The 17,730-nt window shown below is 36.6% G+C and overlaps 1 protein-coding gene across 6 annotated transcripts in view; it reads left to right on the top strand.

Moving 5' to 3' along the window:
- THEMIS (thymocyte selection associated) overlaps positions 1–17,730 on the top strand; it is a 232,673-nt gene that overhangs the window by 200,591 nt on the left and 14,352 nt on the right. For 2 of the 6 annotated variants that reach the window (XM_009451964.4, XM_054686293.2), the window contains 2 exons: positions 1,655–1,790; positions 11,538–13,353. The exons of 1 other annotated variant lie outside the window; for it this stretch is intronic. In XM_009451964.4, the coding sequence (XP_009450239.1) occupies positions 1,655–1,790; positions 11,538–11,569 (168 nt within the window). In that variant the 3' untranslated portion in view covers positions 11,570–13,353. Of the gene's footprint in view, positions 1–1,654; positions 1,791–11,537; positions 13,354–17,730 lie in introns of those variants that run through there. 3 more of the 6 variants (XM_016956282.3, XM_063813450.1, XM_016956286.3) reach the window with 2 other exon arrangements.

Genomic DNA, 17,730 nt, shown 5'->3' with positions numbered 1-17,730 from the left:
GTAAGAAATTGTGTTTGAATAATTTGGAGTCTGAGAGAATGTCATGTTATATTTGTATTCTCACACCACATCCATTATCTGGGATACTATAGATAGATGGTGGTTGAATGTACCAGTTATCCGTCAGCATACAATGCTGCATAACCACCAGAAAAACATAATGGCATACAACCAAAATCACATTCATTTAGTTCATGAAGCTGTGGAATTCAGCTGACTTGAGCTGGTCTCAGATGATCTAGACTGGTTTCACCCAAACGTCTGGGGCTCCTCTGGCTGTTGGTTGCTTCAGCTTGGACAACTGGGGTGACCTAACTCTGCCCATCTCATGTTCAATCTGCAGCCAGCTAGTCTAGGCATAGCCTCATGGCATAGTGGAAGTTAAGGAATGAGCAAAAACAATTGTGCAAGCCTCTTTCAAGCCTCTGTGTCAACATCCTATTGGGCCAGAAGAAGCCACATTGATAGGCCAAAAGTCAGAGTAGGAGGGCACTGCAAAATTCTATAGAAAGGACATGGATACAGAGAGGGGTGAAGAGTGAGGGCTATCCATACATCCAGTCCACCACATTAAAAATCTTAAGAAATCAATCGTGAAGAACACTGTCCAAAGTTCAGGATTCATATCACAAGGCTCAGCACTGTTCATTTTGTTAACTCAAGTGAATTATTTAATCATTCTAAAGCCTAATTTCCTTATTGGCCTTTCTCAAGCTTTAAAAGCGGTTGATTTTATAAAATCAAGCTTTTAATGAATTTCATGCAATATATGGTCTACAGGAGAAATTTTACAGGAAAGTTGTCCATCATACTATCCTTTAGTGAGCCAACATGGCTAGTCTGAATGGCCATAATTGATTAGCTAATATTGACGCTGAGAATCTTCACATATTCTGTAATCTTATTCAATTTGACAAACTTCTAGTCTGGACTTGGGTATGAATTAATTAAGTACTGGAAGTTTAATTTCCAATTGAAGTCTTCACTTTTTGTTCCCATCTGATGATTCTTTTGAAGCATACAGTGTGTCAGTATAATGTCAAATGCTGTGACATCTCTTACATGTGAGATGAGTTATAGGGACCATTGATGCTGTGCCTTAATAATTCATTGTTATGATGAATTATTACTCTGAAATTGACTAAAGGAGCTTTGTCAAATTTGCATAATGCTAATTAAAAATGTGGTTTAATTTATAGTAGATGTTATGATTTGTTTTATTTAAAGAGTACGGATGATACAGAAATGAAATCTGCTTTTGATTATATAATATGTAATTATGTAATATATAATGAAGTGCTGGATTAGTTAACTGTAAGAATAAAAACTAAGTAAAAATGTTCTAAATGAAAAATATTTTATAAGCTTCACAAGAAGAAAGTAATATACACAAATGGTCTTTGGAGATGGTTTTCTATGCCTAAAATGACTTCTTATTCTAGTTACTTAGATTGCTTCAAAAATTGTACACCTCAGTTTCCAAAATATATTGATGAACATATAATTTGTAGCTTGCTTTGACATGTCAAATGTTCTGTTTCAGACATACAGAAATGAATTGCCATGTGATAAATCTTTCATATCTCTTCAAAGCATTTATTTTGGACTGATAATTTACTTGTGAAATCAATCACTCTGACCTGTGTCATTTCAGCGTCATCACGTAGACATAACCAAGAAACTTCACCCAAATCAAGCTGGCCTGGATTCAAAAGTACTGATTGGTAGTCAGAATGATTTGGTGGATGAAGAGAAAGAAAGGAGCAACCGTGGGGCCACAGCAGTAGCAGGTACTGATGTGACTATAGGTCAGTTAAACCACGGTGGTTTAACTGTCCACATGACAAAGGTGCAATGGACAGATTCTTACTATTATTTTATTTGGAATATATGACTCAGCCCAAGTGATCACCCTGCTCTGCCAATCACATTGAAATGAAATTTTATGTGAAGCATGATATCGAACACTCACAATAATAATAGTAATGTTTATTGTTTTCCATTATTAGATTTTTCACCTCATTTATGGTTTTCATGGCAATGAAATATTTCAAGATTGCTTGTATTGTTGTGATAATAATATTTTGATATTTTTGCTAGAACAATGAACAAGAAGAATTACTGTCTTGAAAAGAGGTTAAAATAATTGAGATGTTTTACATTTAAAGAAGTGTCAGATAAGTCACTGAATGCAAGCTTGAATTATGATGGTTTAGTTTATAGAGATGGTGATCTGATATTTTTCATCTCTACTGAGTACAAAACAAAAGCAAACGGACTTGTGGAGGAGTTGATAGCATTCAATTAAGCTACCCAGACTAACTTCCATATGGCAGAAATTTGGGATGAGCTGGCAAGGGAAATAAGAAGTTTGTTTCTTGCCAATATTTTAGACACACCAAACCCCCTCAATTTCTATTACACTTTATCTTTGAAACTTCACATTTAGTTCATACGAAAATTGAAACTGTAATTATTCTTAAGCATACGGTTTGCTCCTTTCTCCTCCTTATTTGGTTTTGTAGCTAGCACGCTTTCTTCTCCAAGGACATATAAAAGTCAAAATACTAGATAAAGTCTCTGAAGTGTTTCTGCTCCAAACCCTGTCTGCACAATCTGGGTTCTTTCATGTAGTTAGCTTACTGGCTTCTGACACTCCTATAAAAGAGTCCCATAGAGCTTTTCTTATTACCTTTTCATTGACTCTCTCCGAGAGAGAAAAATGAAATTCTGTAAAGGGCTTTGAAAACCACGCATATTGCAATTCCTCCAAATTTCTAATACTAATCAAGTATGACTATAAAAGAAACAACCACTGCAGTGAAAATTGCTGCAGCGCATTGAGTCTCAAGCCATTATTAATTCATTGGAACTTGTTTTTCTTTCTTTCTTTAAGATTGTGGATTCTAAAAAGTACCAGATAACACAATTCCTGAGATCAAAGTTTTTGTTTCAATCAGAGGGAAACATTATCTAATCTTCTCTTGTATGTGAATCTTTCTGGGATGGTACAGCAGTAGTCCCAGCTTTGTGCCATGAGTGAGTAGTATAGCGTATGTTACAGACCAGAGCAGCACCTGCTTTGAACGTATTACTTGTAAGTGATGATTTTAGGGACAAAGATGACCTGGAATTAAAGCAGTGGTTCTAGGCAAGTGAGTCCTCCTAACTTCATTCAAGAGAGTAAAATGGAATCTCCTTTCCTAGATCAATTTGATTTTAACATGCATTTATTTAGAAATTACCCAGTATGAACATCTTGGCAATATTTTTATTTGCTTTCCCATTTGTAAATGCAATAATTACAGTCTTTCTTCCTTATGGATTATAATTGTGTGATAATTCTATATATAAAAATACAAAAGTAGAGCAAAAATATAATTTTTCAAACTTTATTTTCATCTTATATAATATAGTATATGTTCTTCATTTCCAAAAAAAAGACTCACTGGAGCCATACTTAACATTTACCATACTTCATATGGATAGCTCATGGAATATGTAGTAGCCTTCTTTGAGTTCAGGATGGGTAGAGTAGGCCTTTTCTGAGCTTTCTCCTCTTTCTAATGCTTAGACATAAGTCAGTCATTTCCTAAATTCTCTTTGACGAGAGTAACAGTTGCAGAGACTTTGTAGCATATCACCGACTTAAAAAAAAAAAAGCCTAATTAAGATAGGGGTGCTGCTTTGCTTTTCTAATGTTGCTCTTTCAGGATACCCAGACCTAATTCTTTCAGTTACCTGGGGTGGAACCTTTTCAAATATGTATCTAATAATTGTACTAAGGAAACTAGTTATCTTGGTATTCAATGTCAACAACTGAAATTTTGCTGTGAATGACTGAACACGAATTGTGTAATAAGACTCTATTCCAGCCAAGAGTACAGTAAAACCTCACTCAGGATCAGTGCTGTCAGCTACTGATGTCTTCACTAAGAAACTGATGAAAACATTTCACCAGATTCTAGATGACCTTCTTCTGTGGGTCCTTGATTCATTCTTGTTGCTTAGTGATGCCCATGCCTTATTTTAAGAACATTATTATTAATTCTGCATGTTATTTTATCCATAAATTACTAAAAAAAAGTTCTCTGAAAGTAGGATGATTAAGTGATAGAATGATAAAGTGCAGACCTTCAGAGGCTGAACTGAGATTTCTGGGTTTACATTTTGGTTCCCCCATTAGGTAGCTATATACCATGAGCAATTTGTTATTTAAGACTATTCCTTTATTTGTAAAATTGAGTTACTAGTAGTGCTATACCATGTGCTTTTTTTTTTTTTGAAGATTATATTAGATCAAATAGGTAAAAGTAGAGTACATAATAAACTACAATGAAGTCAGGCTATAATAATTAACTACTGAATCTTTATGAATTGATTGCTAAGGAAAACTTTGTTTTCCTACGATACACTCTGTAAATTGGTGGCTGTGGCGACTTGATGTTATGGATCTTTCAGTCTCTGAGTTTCTGTCTGCATTTTTTGCCTTTGAGAGCAGTATGCTCTTGGAAATGTTATAGCCTTTGTGAATGCTATGAACATGGAGGGGATGAGAAACCCTCTTTGATAATGTCACTGATTCCTCAGAGTAAAAGAAACACTCCAATTGTGTAGAGACATGGATGCCCTGACGCTCTCTAATGGACTCTTTCCCCATCTTACTTCAGCAGCAATAGCTAAGGAGGAGCACACGGCTTCAATGTTTATTCAGCTTAAGGTCTATTTTTGGTAATAACATGTGTTAAGTGGAAATGTTTTCATTGAACTACTTGTTGCATCCAGTTCCCTGGGTTGATTTACATGTGGAAAGTTGATTGGAAAGTGCTCTCAGGAACAGCGCTTGAGGCAGAGTACCAGAAGCAGGTCTGGGCAGAGGGAAAAATTGAATCGTGATACAGTCACAACAAAGACCTCAACTGATCCCATAGGGAGATCTGGAGCTGGCATGGTTCTTCAGGGTTGTCCTGAATTAGGGGGTGGGGAACAGACCTTTATACCCCCTGCATCAAACAATCATTGGATGCAGCTGTCCCTGAGAAGGGTCTATGGTTATGGGCAATGTGGCTTTTTTTCAGCCAAGGGCACAGCCATTTGGTACAAGAGGATGATTATTTAGTTCTGAGGAGGATCTGATTATTATGTGGGTCACTCATTAATTGCTGCCATTGCTTCCGGTTATCTTCCTGGCTAAACAGGGGGCCATTTTCCTTTTTCTTCCTTATGTCTCTCTAGAAACTCAAATCACTGCCAGGAAGGATGACCTTTTAAATATGCTTATTTGTTTTTGTCCTACATAAACATAAATGTTTTCTAATAAGCAAATGTTATACTCTCCTGATCCATATTTTCTAATGTAATTTTCTTCCTATTGTAGCTTTGACTATGTTCTTCGAATTTTCCCTACAACTTTATACTAAATCTGTGTCACTGCTTGTCCTTCATAAATTAGACTAGTCAAGTAGTGAGACAAACCCTGGGCTAAAAAATGAAACCTAAGGCACTCCAAGTTTGAGTCCCAGTTCTGCCACAACCTGGATGCATAGCATTTCAGAAGCCATTTCATTTCTCTGAGCTTGACTTTCTCCATCAAAATAGTGGGTATACCAGATAATCTGTATGCCCTGTCAGTTCTGAAAGCCTGTGATCCTCTGGCTTACTCTGAGTTAGAGCATTGAAACTGTTGGACTCAAATGGTCTTATTTCTAAGTGAGACTCACATACAGGTGATTCACCCCGTCTAAGATCCTACTTAGTTTGGGAATTTAAACAGGTCAGAAAAAAACAAACTCCCTGGGAAAGCTCTCCTCTTAGGCCAAGGTGGAAGCTAGAGAATAAAGAATTATTCTGTAGCTTTAGTTTAATCTAAATGTTTAGTGTAAACCTCAGATCCTATTTTTTATCGTGGAAAATAAAACATAAGTAGTTTCCTATCAGGACCATTTTGAGGATTAGACAAGTCAGAGGTTCTATATTAAAGACCTTAATTGAAAGGCTGATTATATGGGATCAAGAGTTAGGTAGTTTAGATCATAAAACACATGGTTGTTTCTTAATTTTAATGAAGAAACACCTCAATAATTCAATGTAATTCTAAGTAGTGTTCTAAGTGCAAAAATTACTTTTATTCCAAAGTCTAGAAAACCTGTTATTTAAAATATCGTATAATTTTTAACCAATGATTTAAAAATCTGTCCTTTCATCTTTATATTTAACATCAATGTAGATTTCTTATAATATAAACAGAATAATGATATTAGTAGAATTTGTTTTACACTTCTAGATAAGGCTATTTTAGTTTGGAAATACTGACACCCTAAAGAAAAATGTTATAGGATTGCTCTTCATTTTATAGCAACCTATCTCCCTCTTCTCAGAAGATTTAAATGTTTAAGAATGTGCTGCAAGGAGAACCCACGGTCATTTCATTCTTTGAACAATTCTGAAATATCATTTCCTATTATGAAGTTGTGTGAGCACTGACAACCTGGCCCCTCTTCTTCCCTAGAGATTAATTTATTTCCTGCAGTGCTTGCTCTTCATGGAAATCTTACTCACAAGCCTTCACCAATGGGAGATCTCATCAGCAGAATGCTAATTATGAAGGCAAAACCGTGTACCATATTGAGAGGGAAAAACAGTTCTCTAGGCAAAGCAACCTTTTTCTTTTCTTTTTACTCTGCTCTCTGCTCCGTCTATGGTTGAACAGAAATATTAACCCCTGGGAAACTATTCCATGAGGTGCTGGGGGATGGTAGAAAGTGCAAGTTTTGCAATGAGACAGACCCAAGACTAAGCTCTAATTCAAAGAATGTCACATTTGTTTGTGATTTTGTTTTCTTATCTTTAAAATTAGAATAAAAATACTTATCTTACAGGAAAGTTCTTGTGCTTTAAAATATCGCTTAATGTATATGTTAAAAATACATATTCTTGGGATCTATTCTCTAGAGCAGAGCTGGGAAACCATCATGGCCTATGGGTAAAATATTAATAGGTCCCATTGACTGATTTTTTATGGCTGGGGAGCCAGGAATGTTTGATTTTTCATTTTCAAATGTTAAGGAATATTTAAAAATAATATTTTTGACGTGTAAAAATTTTATAAAATTCAAATTTTAATATCTATGAATAAAGTTTTATTGAAACACATCTACACTTATTTAAACATTGTCTATGACTGCTTTAGTGTTCTATCAGCACAGTCAAGTAATGGTAACAGATATTTACTGTCTAGCCCTTTAGGGAAAAAGTATGATTCAGGTATACCACGGGGATGTGTTTCAATGTATCTCAGGTGAGTCTGCTGTAGGGGTTCTATGGATCACACTTTGAAAAATAATGCACTAGAAGAATTGTGAACAACCTTTCATTTCTTCTCACTTATCACACCCACTCTACCAGAAAGTCTGATTGGCTTTATATTCAAAGAACATCTGGAATATGCCCATTTTTTTTTTCCATGGCTACTGCTACCAACCAAGTCTAAGCTATCTGCTGCTATCAACCACTGTCTCTCACCCGGATTCTTGCACTTGCTTTCTAACTAGTCTATTTGCTCCTACACGTGGCCTATAGTGTCCATTCCCAACACAACAGCCAGAGTAAGTGTATAATACTCTTAAGCCAGATTGTGTAACTCCTCTCCTCAATATCCTCCAGTGGCCTCTCTACTTCTCCTTTCTCACTACTCTGGATATGTTGGCCTCATAGCTGTTTCTCAAACACCCTAGGAGAGCTCCATCCTCAAGGCTGGCACAGACTATTTTATCTAAATGGCATAATCTTTCCCCAGAGATCCATGTGGCTTTCAGATTCACTTCCTTTAGGTCTTTATTCAATGGTTACCTTCTTAGTGATCACCTTATTTTAAAACTATAACCCTCCTGTCTGGCACTATCTGCCTCCTTTGTGCTCTCTAACATATTTTGCAGTGTCCTTTTTATTTTGATTATTGGTCACCTACTCCACATAAGGTCACTACGAAGGCAGGGATTTTTATCAGTTTGCTCTATCCTTAGGTTTTAGGAAAGTGTCTGGCTCATAAGAGGTCCACAGTAAGTATTTCTTGAATACAAAAATGAACCCCAGACTCCTATCTTGTGCTTGACAGATTATGTGTGGATTCTATCAAACATTTTCTGTATGCAAAAACAGTTGCTGGAGTACACATAGAAGACTCATCTCTGAAACATGATGCAATACTCACTTAATCACTTCAAATGAGAGGGGAAATAAAGCAGCTATTAACTTGTATTATTTGTTTGTTCAGTCTCAGCCAACAATTTGATGACAAAAGATACAAAGGAAAGGGAAGTTAATGGTGGGTAAAAATATGAAAACATGAATGAAAATCCTGTTGAAACTGTTCAGAAGAGACTCCAAGAAACCACAATCAAGTTGCATCCTAAAAGAGGTAGATGGTTCATGGCAGGTTTGAGTGTTCACCATCACATTGAGCAATTTCAGGGGACTGGCACTCAAAGTTTCCCAAAAGAAAAGTGACAAGGGAACAGCTTTCCTTCAAATTAACACTTTAGGAAACATCAGGTTTATAAGAGAATGTAAATTACTTTTAGACATACTTCAGCTTGATTCCTCCAAAATATAACGAAATTGAAATTTTCTTTCACTTTAACCTTCTTATTCTAATAATTACCCATGTAATTTTATGCTTATAACTTCATTTTGTAAGTTATTATTAAAAAGATGTAATTCTGACCATTGAAGGACACTTCTTTAGCCTGTATTTTTGAGAAAGAAAAACAAAATGAAACTCCATTCTATGTCTACTCTTCTATGAATGAAATAGTTTGCTTGATCTCCAAGGAAACTTGTCTACATGATTCCAAATACCTCAGTTAGTCTGATCAACTGAGTAATTGGTTCAGTGAATATCCATTTCAAGATGAGAATCATCACCTCTTTATTGAACTTGTGACATTTCCAAAAGGAGTAGGTGAATGCCAAAAAGATAAAGACTTTAAATCAATTTGGATTTTAAAACCTAAATTATTGTCAGAAAAACAGTTCTTGCACATTTTGAGATTTCTTGAAAGGTAGTGTGCAAGAAACACAGTTTCTATTCAATGTGGAATCTCCTGCTCTGTCAACTACAGCTTGCCACCAGAGCATAGATGTAATTTAGGGGACCACTGCACTGGGTGAAGATTGGGTTAGATCAGGCAGGGTGAGCTGACATATAAGGTCTCTTCTAAAACTAAGATTGTTTAAATCCCAGTTTTTTATTTGGAAATAATCGAATTATTTTAATTACCTCAACTCCCATTTTTCTGCTTAACTGTGTACTATCTTAAATCAGCTTATTGACAAGAGAGAGTTGGACAAATAACTGTCAAGATGACATATTGAACTTTCAAACTGCATGCTTATAATAGTTTTATGTGACTCTGAGATGGCAATGGCAAGTAATATTTCTGTAGCACTTTACATTTTACAAAGTAATTGCAAGCTCATTATTTCATTTGGTATTTCCTCAACTCTCTATGATTCAGTTATTATAATGAAAACTTATCCACTGATAAGGAAATGGAATTCAGAGATTCCTAAAAATACACAGCCAGTTAAGTTGTAGACTCAGGAATCAGACTTAGGTCTTCAGATTCCAATTCTCTGTACTACAATTCATTTATTTCATTTTCCTTCATCCCATCCCCCTGCTCCCTAAGAAAAGCAGCACCGTAAGGAAGAAATATTGCTGTTATTCCTTTTTATAGATAAAGTCACAAAGATAGTAAATGATAGAAGTGGGAATTAAATCTGGGCATACTGCCTAAAAATCTTGTGTTCTTATATCTAAAATGTGTATTCCTAAGTGTGTGGTTTTATTACTGTTTGTCATTTAAGAAAGATCTAAAAAGCTAAAGGCAGCCGTTGAGGACAGTGGATCATGAGGAGAGGGAAGGAAATCTAGGAGAGTATGCAGTCCAGGTTCTCTTCACCATCAACCCCACTGACCACTCCAGCTCCCAGTCCCAGTTAACACTGATGGAAATGTTGACAGAGGAAAGTAAATTCAGATGATTAGGGGAATTAACATAGTATGTGGAGAAATCTCTCTTCTTTCTCCTTTGACATTACCTTTCTTCTTTCTCAAGTAGTCTGTGACCTCCTCAGGAGCCACAGAACTGCATATTTTGTTTCTGTGTTTCACACACATCATGAAAATTGCTGAGATAGTGAGATAATTTTAGTCTTTTTACATTTATTGACATATTCTATCTTTGCAACTATTCCATTCAATAGGCATTATTCTCCTCCTTCTCCTTCTCCTTTAAAAACAATGAGAAAATGAGGCATATAAAGGTTAGTAACCTAAAGTAAATTACTTTAGGTTATACAGCTAGTGTGACAGAAAAATAATTCAAAGAAGAAAAGAAGAGAGGAAGCAGGAAGAAAAAAAAGAAGAAAGTGAGGGAAAGTGGGAGAGGAGAAAAAGGGAAGGAAAACAAATGGAAGGAAGGAGGAAGGAAGGAAGGAAGGAAGGAAGGAAGGAAGGGAGGAAGGGAGGGAGGGAGGGAGGAAGGAAAGAAGGAAGGGAGGGAGGGAGGGAAGGAGGGAGGGGAAAAGAAGAAAGGGAGGGAGGGAGGGAAGGAGGGAGGGAGGCAGGCAGTTTTAGGCTATTGAGTGCTCAGAAGGAAGACCAACAGAGACTTTCTCTCCAGGTCCTGGCAGTTAGCACTTAACTAACCTCTAGTACAATAGAGGCAGGGGAGGGTCAGAGAGATTTCTGGTTTTCTGTTCCTCTTGACCACTTGTAGTGCTTAATTTTAAGGCTTCTTTTAATTACCCATCCATCGCGCTCCATAAAGCCATAGTAGAAAGGAATAAAGTGTCTTGCCTGAAGATAGGCACAATTCCTATTCGTAGCGTAGCTTGCTTTATTTGAGAGTCTGACATGATGTTGTCTTAATGCCAGGTATGTGTACATGTTAACTAGGAGCTTTAGATAGTACAGCTTATGCTGGAGGCCTGTTGATTTTTCTTCAGTTTAACAATTATTAGGTACCTTTTTCCTCCTCTGTAGTTCTTAGAACTCCAATAGGCTTGCATTCTGTTCAGTAGGCATAGTGCCACAGCCAAAGCCTGTTGAGTCTGGAAACAGACATTTTTAGACACAATCAGCTTCATCTTCTTACTAGCTATGTGATTGCTGGGCAGGTCTCAACTTCACTGAGGCCTCAGTTTTCTACCTTACATCACCCATATGATAGAGTTGTTATAAGGATGAACTGAAACGCAAAGAAAAGCATTTTGTCCATGGAAAAACACTTTATACATGTAAGCTATTATCTCCTACCTCATACAAGTATCTACCTTGTTTCTGAAGAGTGAAGAGCTTACTTTCATCTGTTTCTTTTTTTTTTTTTTTATTTTGCTGGCTCTTTCTGCTTTGCTTCCAACCATTTCTCAAAAACCATATGCATGTGAGTGTCGACAGTATTTGAAAGCAGGCAGTTTCCTTTCTGGTTATTTTCAATACTTATTTCTGATAAACCCTTCTTTTTTATTTATAGAAACATTCAAAAATGAAAAACATCAAAAATAACAAGATGTGACAGAAGCCACTTAGACAGCAAACATAAATGTTGCAGTGAAAAAAGAAGCTAGACTTCTAGCTGAAAAACGAGTATTCCCCAATGGACTCCAGAAGAAACTTGACTCATCGCTGCAAAGGAGAAAACAACCTTAAAACTTTTAGCAGATAAAACTTACAGAAACCTATGATATAGAATTCATATAGTCTATTCTGTTGTGTCTAAATCTGTAGGCATTGTTTTGTTGTTCTTTAGGACGTATTTATTTAACTTGCACATTTTTTCAGGTTCTTATTTCTACTACCAACAACTAAGTAATTGGGAAATAATTCTGTATTTCAGTTTCTGAGTAAAACCAGTCTGAAATAGGATAAAAGCCACCAATATTTTCTTTTTTTTTCCAGAATTCGTTTTGCCATTTTTTAGTGTTATCATCATTCCTAACAAGACTAACTTACAGAAAAATAATTATATCTGACTGATTTAAAATGTTCAGGTTTCTTATCCAAATCCCTTGGAACTATGGAAAGGAGTTTGATTTCACATTCACAGTGTATTTACAAAATACGCTGTGTCATAAATATGTTTGAATTCCAACAGCCAAAGCCATTGAGAGTCATAGGAGTTTTCCATAACCTTCTCTTATATGACCCAACAACAAGTTCATGACTGAAATTTCACCAGATTTCTGAGACGATGTCTTAATATTCTATGTACTATGTACCAGATAATTCTTTAGATGAATGTTTCTTAGGATTGTAGGAAAATTATCTAGTTAATCATAATATTTGATGGAAAGAAAAAGACAATAAAATTGTAATATAATAAATTTGGCTGACAATAAACCAAAGTGATTCTTAATTAGTATACATTAGAATGATGCTCTTATAGTTGCACCATCTATAAAAATTACTTTAAGGGCTCTCACATTTTAATAATTTATCTTATTATGTATTAAGTATACAGGAACAATATTATTTTTCCGCTAACAAAATGAAGAGACAGGCTATCTGGTTAATGTTACATAGGAATTTAACAGTAACGCTTGAACTTCATCCATAGATCATACTCTGCACAAAATCTGTTAGCTAACATCCTATCTCATAATTATTTTATGTTATGTGGAGAAATTTGTTGATTTTGTACCAAAGTGTTTCTGAAGACAATAAATTGTGAGTCAACTTTAGAACAAAAAAAAATGAGTTTTTTCAATGTTTACATTCTGATTAAGCTTACTTTACCTTACATTTTTTCTAAGTAACAATGAATCCTGATTTCTAGTGTCCTAAAAATTGCTTAGTGATTTGATTGTGGTAATATCATTTCTTATCTACAATGTCTAAAGTTTTATGGGACAGTTTTTCTTTTATTTATTTTGCCTGTTTATGCAGATAAGAACAGAAACTTTTCTAAGACCCACACTTGGCTATTGAAGGCCACAGCGAATCTTAACCTAACAGCCTTGACAAAGTGCACCATAGGTGTTTTTAGACTCATATAATTTGTTATTTTTCAAACAATAGTGAATAATTAATATTTTTGTTTGGAATTTGAGAGCAATTAAATTTGTACTTTTAGTAACTACCATTCTTTGATTAGAAAATTAAGAGAATGCATATCTTACTTTGGTTGTAAATTATCAAGGGCTTTCTAATAGAAATCATATATAACATTTCTAAATATAAGTCCTTTCACATACTGTGTTTCCAGTTGTCTTGATATTGAAAAGTGTAATAAACTTCATGCTCACCTATTAGAGATTTGGGAAGGTTGAAAATAAACTTCCTAATTTTTATTTGTATGTGTTCTCTTCTATGTTTAACTCTAGAATAACTATCTTCCTGTAATGATTAAGTTAAAATATTCTTTAACTAGAATTGAAATAAATTGTTCACTAAGGAGGGGGCTGCTTGTGCTAAAAAAGCCATGAGGAGAGAGATTGTCCTCCCTGCCCTCTCCATCCCCTATGGACTTACAGTGCTGAGCTCAGTCATAATGACCAAATTTCACAGCATGGCCAAGCTGCATAGATAGGTGCCAAAACTACCAATTATTAATACTGGCCTCTTCCTAATTGAATCAGTCAAGCAGTTTTGGAAAAGGCTGTCAGAAAGGAGTGATAAATGGAAAGAGGAAAATGTGATTGTTGAGATGGGCTAGCTCAACTCTTACATCCAGGATTTTCATAGAAAAACTGTTAAGATATTAGAGTCAACATATAATGAGACTTTTAGGTGTTTAACCAATGGTTCTTGGTTCAAGTTGCCTCTAAAAGGAAGATAACGTGTAAAACGCTGGAGAGAGTCAGAATTAGGATCTAATTATAACCCCGGTAGGCTGGACTACTAAAAATGAAATCCAATAGAATAAAAATATTCTTTTGATTTTACCATGAAAATATTTCCACAACGATAACACTTCTGACTGCTTCTACTTCTACTGCTGTGGTCCAAGCTTCAGTCATCTCTGTTGGATTATTGCAAAAACCCTGTAACAATTCTTCCTGTTCCTGCCCTTGCTACCTATCAATCTATTCTGATTGTGAGAACCAGAATGATCTCATTAAAATACGTGCTGTTATTACACACCACAGTCATGTCCTACCTCATTCAGAGTAAAAGCCAAAATTCCTAAAATGATCTAGAAAGGTGTGCACAATACATTCCCATTCTCTCTCTGTATTCTTCCTATTCGTTTTGCTCAAGTCATGCTGACCTTCCCATTTGATATGGTTTGGATGTGTCCCCATCTAAATCTTGTCTTGAATTGTAGTTCCCATAATCCCCATGTGTCATGGGAGGGACCTGGTGGGAGGTAATTGAGTCATGGGGGCAGTTTCCCCCATGCTGTTCCCCTGATAGTGAGTGAGTTCTCATGAGATCTGATGGCTTTTATAAAGGCTTTTTCCACTTTTGCTTGGCACTTCTTGCTGCCACCATGTGAAGAAGGACGTGTTTGCTTCCCCTTCTGCCATGATTATGAATTTCCTGAGGCCTCCCCAGCCATGCTGAACTGTGAGTCAATTAAACCTATTTCCTTTATAAATTACCCAGTCTTGGGTATATCCTTATTAGCAGTGTAAGAATGGACTAATACACCATTATTCATCAACTGTGCCAGGGCTATTCCTACCCTGAGGCCTTTGCATTTGCTGTTCTCCCTGCCTGGAACACTTTTTGCTCTCCTCTCCACACAGGTCACTCCCTTACTTCCTTTAGGCTTTATCCACATATTACCTTCTCAATGTGCCCTGCTCTGGCCACCCTATCTCAAACTGTAACCTCAACTCTTATTGGTCTTTCTATCTCCTTCCCTGCCTTAATTTTCTCCATAATAGTTTGTTCTATCTAACAAGTTATGTCTTTTACATGTCTTGTTTCTTTTCTGTCTCCTTTACACTAAACTGTAAACCCCCTGAAGGCAGGATTTCTTATTGGTTTCTGCACTACACCCAGACACTTAGAATAGTGTCTGGCATATATCTGGCACTCAATATGTGTTTGCTGAATGAACTGATTAAAGTTAGGAATATGAGAACTCAGGCCAGACTGCCCAGGTCTGAATACTGACTCCCTGTTTACTGGGTTGCCTTGGATAAGTTTGTGAGCCTCCTTCTGCTTCAAATTCCTACATATATGTAAAATAGGGACTAAAATAGACTCTACATTGTAGAGTTGTTGTGATAATTTGATGAATGTATAGATGTAAAGTGCTTGGAGCTTTGTCTGGCAAAAAGTAAGTCCTCGATACATTTATGTGTTATTATTTGATAATATATATATGTTCTAAATTATATATAAAATATTACATCAAGGTTTTTTAGTTTTGGAGTCTTGCATCTTTTCTTCTTTGAGTTTTCTTTCTTTCCCACTTCCACTCTTATGTGCCATGACAAATACTCATCTAGTCCTTGTTATCTTAGCTCAGGTTCCCTAGAAGCACAGGTTAAGGGGGAAGATACTCGTTCAGTGGTTTATTGGAGTGTTCTTAGGAGGAATCTGTATGGAAGTGGAAGAAGTGAGCAGGATAGGAGAAGGATCTAGATAAATACATGGTTTCATAAGAACTCCAACCTAATCTTTCCAGCCTGATTCTAAGGGTACCCTGGGGCATGGATTATACTACTGTGCTGATCCCTCAGCTGAACCTTCAAAAATGTGTTCCAGATCCAAGAGGCCAGCAGGTTCCAAATTGTGTACCATATGATACGACAAATGAGTCCCATAGGTATATCCCACTGTTGCATCTCCCTTGTGACAAATTGTGTCACCTGGTCTGAGATGATATTACACAGGATATCATGTTGGGAGAACAGAAATTCTGTGACCCCTCTGTGGCGGTGCTGGCTGAGGCACTGTGGAAAGGAAAAGTAAACGAATACCTGGAGTATATTTCTATTTCAGTTATGAGAAAGCATAGATTCTTCTTGGATGAAAGGGATTCAATGTAATAAAATTCTTACCAACTTACTAGGTTGTTTCTTCAATGGATGCTAACTTATCAGGGAGAGGGCCAAACACCATTGGTCTTTGTGACAGGCAAATTGAAGCTTCAACAGTAACAGTAACTAGATCAGCCTTTGTGAGAAATGGTTCATGCTGTTGGCCCATGACTTACAGTAATATCTGCCATCATGGTTACTCCACTCATGAGTCCATTGTTCAAGTACTGGAGTGAATAAGGACAGAGACTAGTTGATATCTACTGATTAAGTCAACATGGCTAATTGATTTTATAGTACAGATGTTCTCTGATGAACACCAATTTGCTATATAAAAATTTCACACCTTTTCCCCATTTTCATAGGGGTAGTCATCCTCTTCTGCAGATATTTTTATCCATCATATTCAGCTCTATCTGAATCCAAGTATTTGACTAACCAGCTAAGTCATTTGCTATTAAAGCCACTTGCCAAGGAGTTTATGTTTATCTTGATTGCAGGCCATTTTTCCCTTTACACACAAAGTGGACAACCAGATGCATGCAACTCTGTCCACTGGGAGGATTTCACTTAACCATTGTCTTTCAGACCCACTCCTAAGTGAGGCTCTAGTGCAACAGTAATCCATTTGGGCCTCTGCTAATACACTAAGTTGACCCATACATGAATAGATCCACTTCATTTTATTAGTTGTTTACAGAGAACCTCACCATGAGCTCTGGAAGTGTAAGCCGAATAAAAAGTGCAGGTACAACAATGTGGGTGAGTGCCTTGTGCGCCTCATCAGTCACTCATTGGCACAGCTCATTTGTATCATCTGGACCTGCTCCACCCCAGTCTTGTATGTGCTGCTTCTATCTTGCAAAGTGCTGCTGCTGGGCTTACTTGATCTTATGAATTCCTGTGTCTGATAGCAACCAGCTCAAGAGGGCAGTTTCAGTCATATGTTTATACAATGTTCTATTGTCATATATCAGTCTCCTACTTGGTAAAGTAGCATGGTGGCAGCAGCTTTTCAAATATTGTGTAGTTCTGTGATAAAATGTCATGGCCATGTTCCAAGGATTGCACAGTAATTCTCCTATTGGAGCTTGCCAGAGGTTTCATACACTATCTTTATCTATTAGATGCCCATCAGCTATATATCTAGATACCCATAGTACCACAGATCTTTCAAGTAATATGGCAGAGGTGCAAGTCTGCTGTAAACACAGACTTGACCTCCCATATCAGCCCGCCTTCCTCTGGGCCCCATACAAAACTGTCAGTCATTTGCGTTACCTCATACATGATTCAGAGCAGTATATTCAAGTGTGGCATATGCTGCCTATCCAACCCCAAAAGCCTTACTAAATGCTGTCTTAGTGGAAAGAGGTGTAAAGGACATGCTATGGTCTAAATGTCGGTGTCTTCCAAAATTCATATGTTGGAAACCAATACTCAATGTGATAATATTAAAAGACAGGCCTTTTAAGAAGTAATTAAGTCATGATGGCTCTACTCTCAGGGACAGGATTGGTTCTCTTACAAAAGAGGTTGAAGGGAGTGTCCTTGCTCCCTCCTGCCATGTAAGGATGCAGCAAGAGGTGCCATCTTTGAAACAAAGCAAGCCCTGACCAGACCTCAAATCTTCTGGTACCTTGATCTTAGACTTCTTAGCCTCCATAATGGTGAGCAATAAATTTCTGTTCTTTATAAATTACCCAGTCTGAGGTATTTTGTCACAGCAGC

Source organism: Pan troglodytes, chromosome 5 (genome assembly GCF_028858775.2).
Source record: "Pan troglodytes isolate AG18354 chromosome 5, NHGRI_mPanTro3-v2.0_pri, whole genome shotgun sequence".
In the NCBI taxonomy this organism is placed as follows: domain Eukaryota; kingdom Metazoa; phylum Chordata; class Mammalia; order Primates; family Hominidae; genus Pan; species Pan troglodytes.
This window is presented reverse-complemented; position numbering and strand designations above follow the sequence as displayed.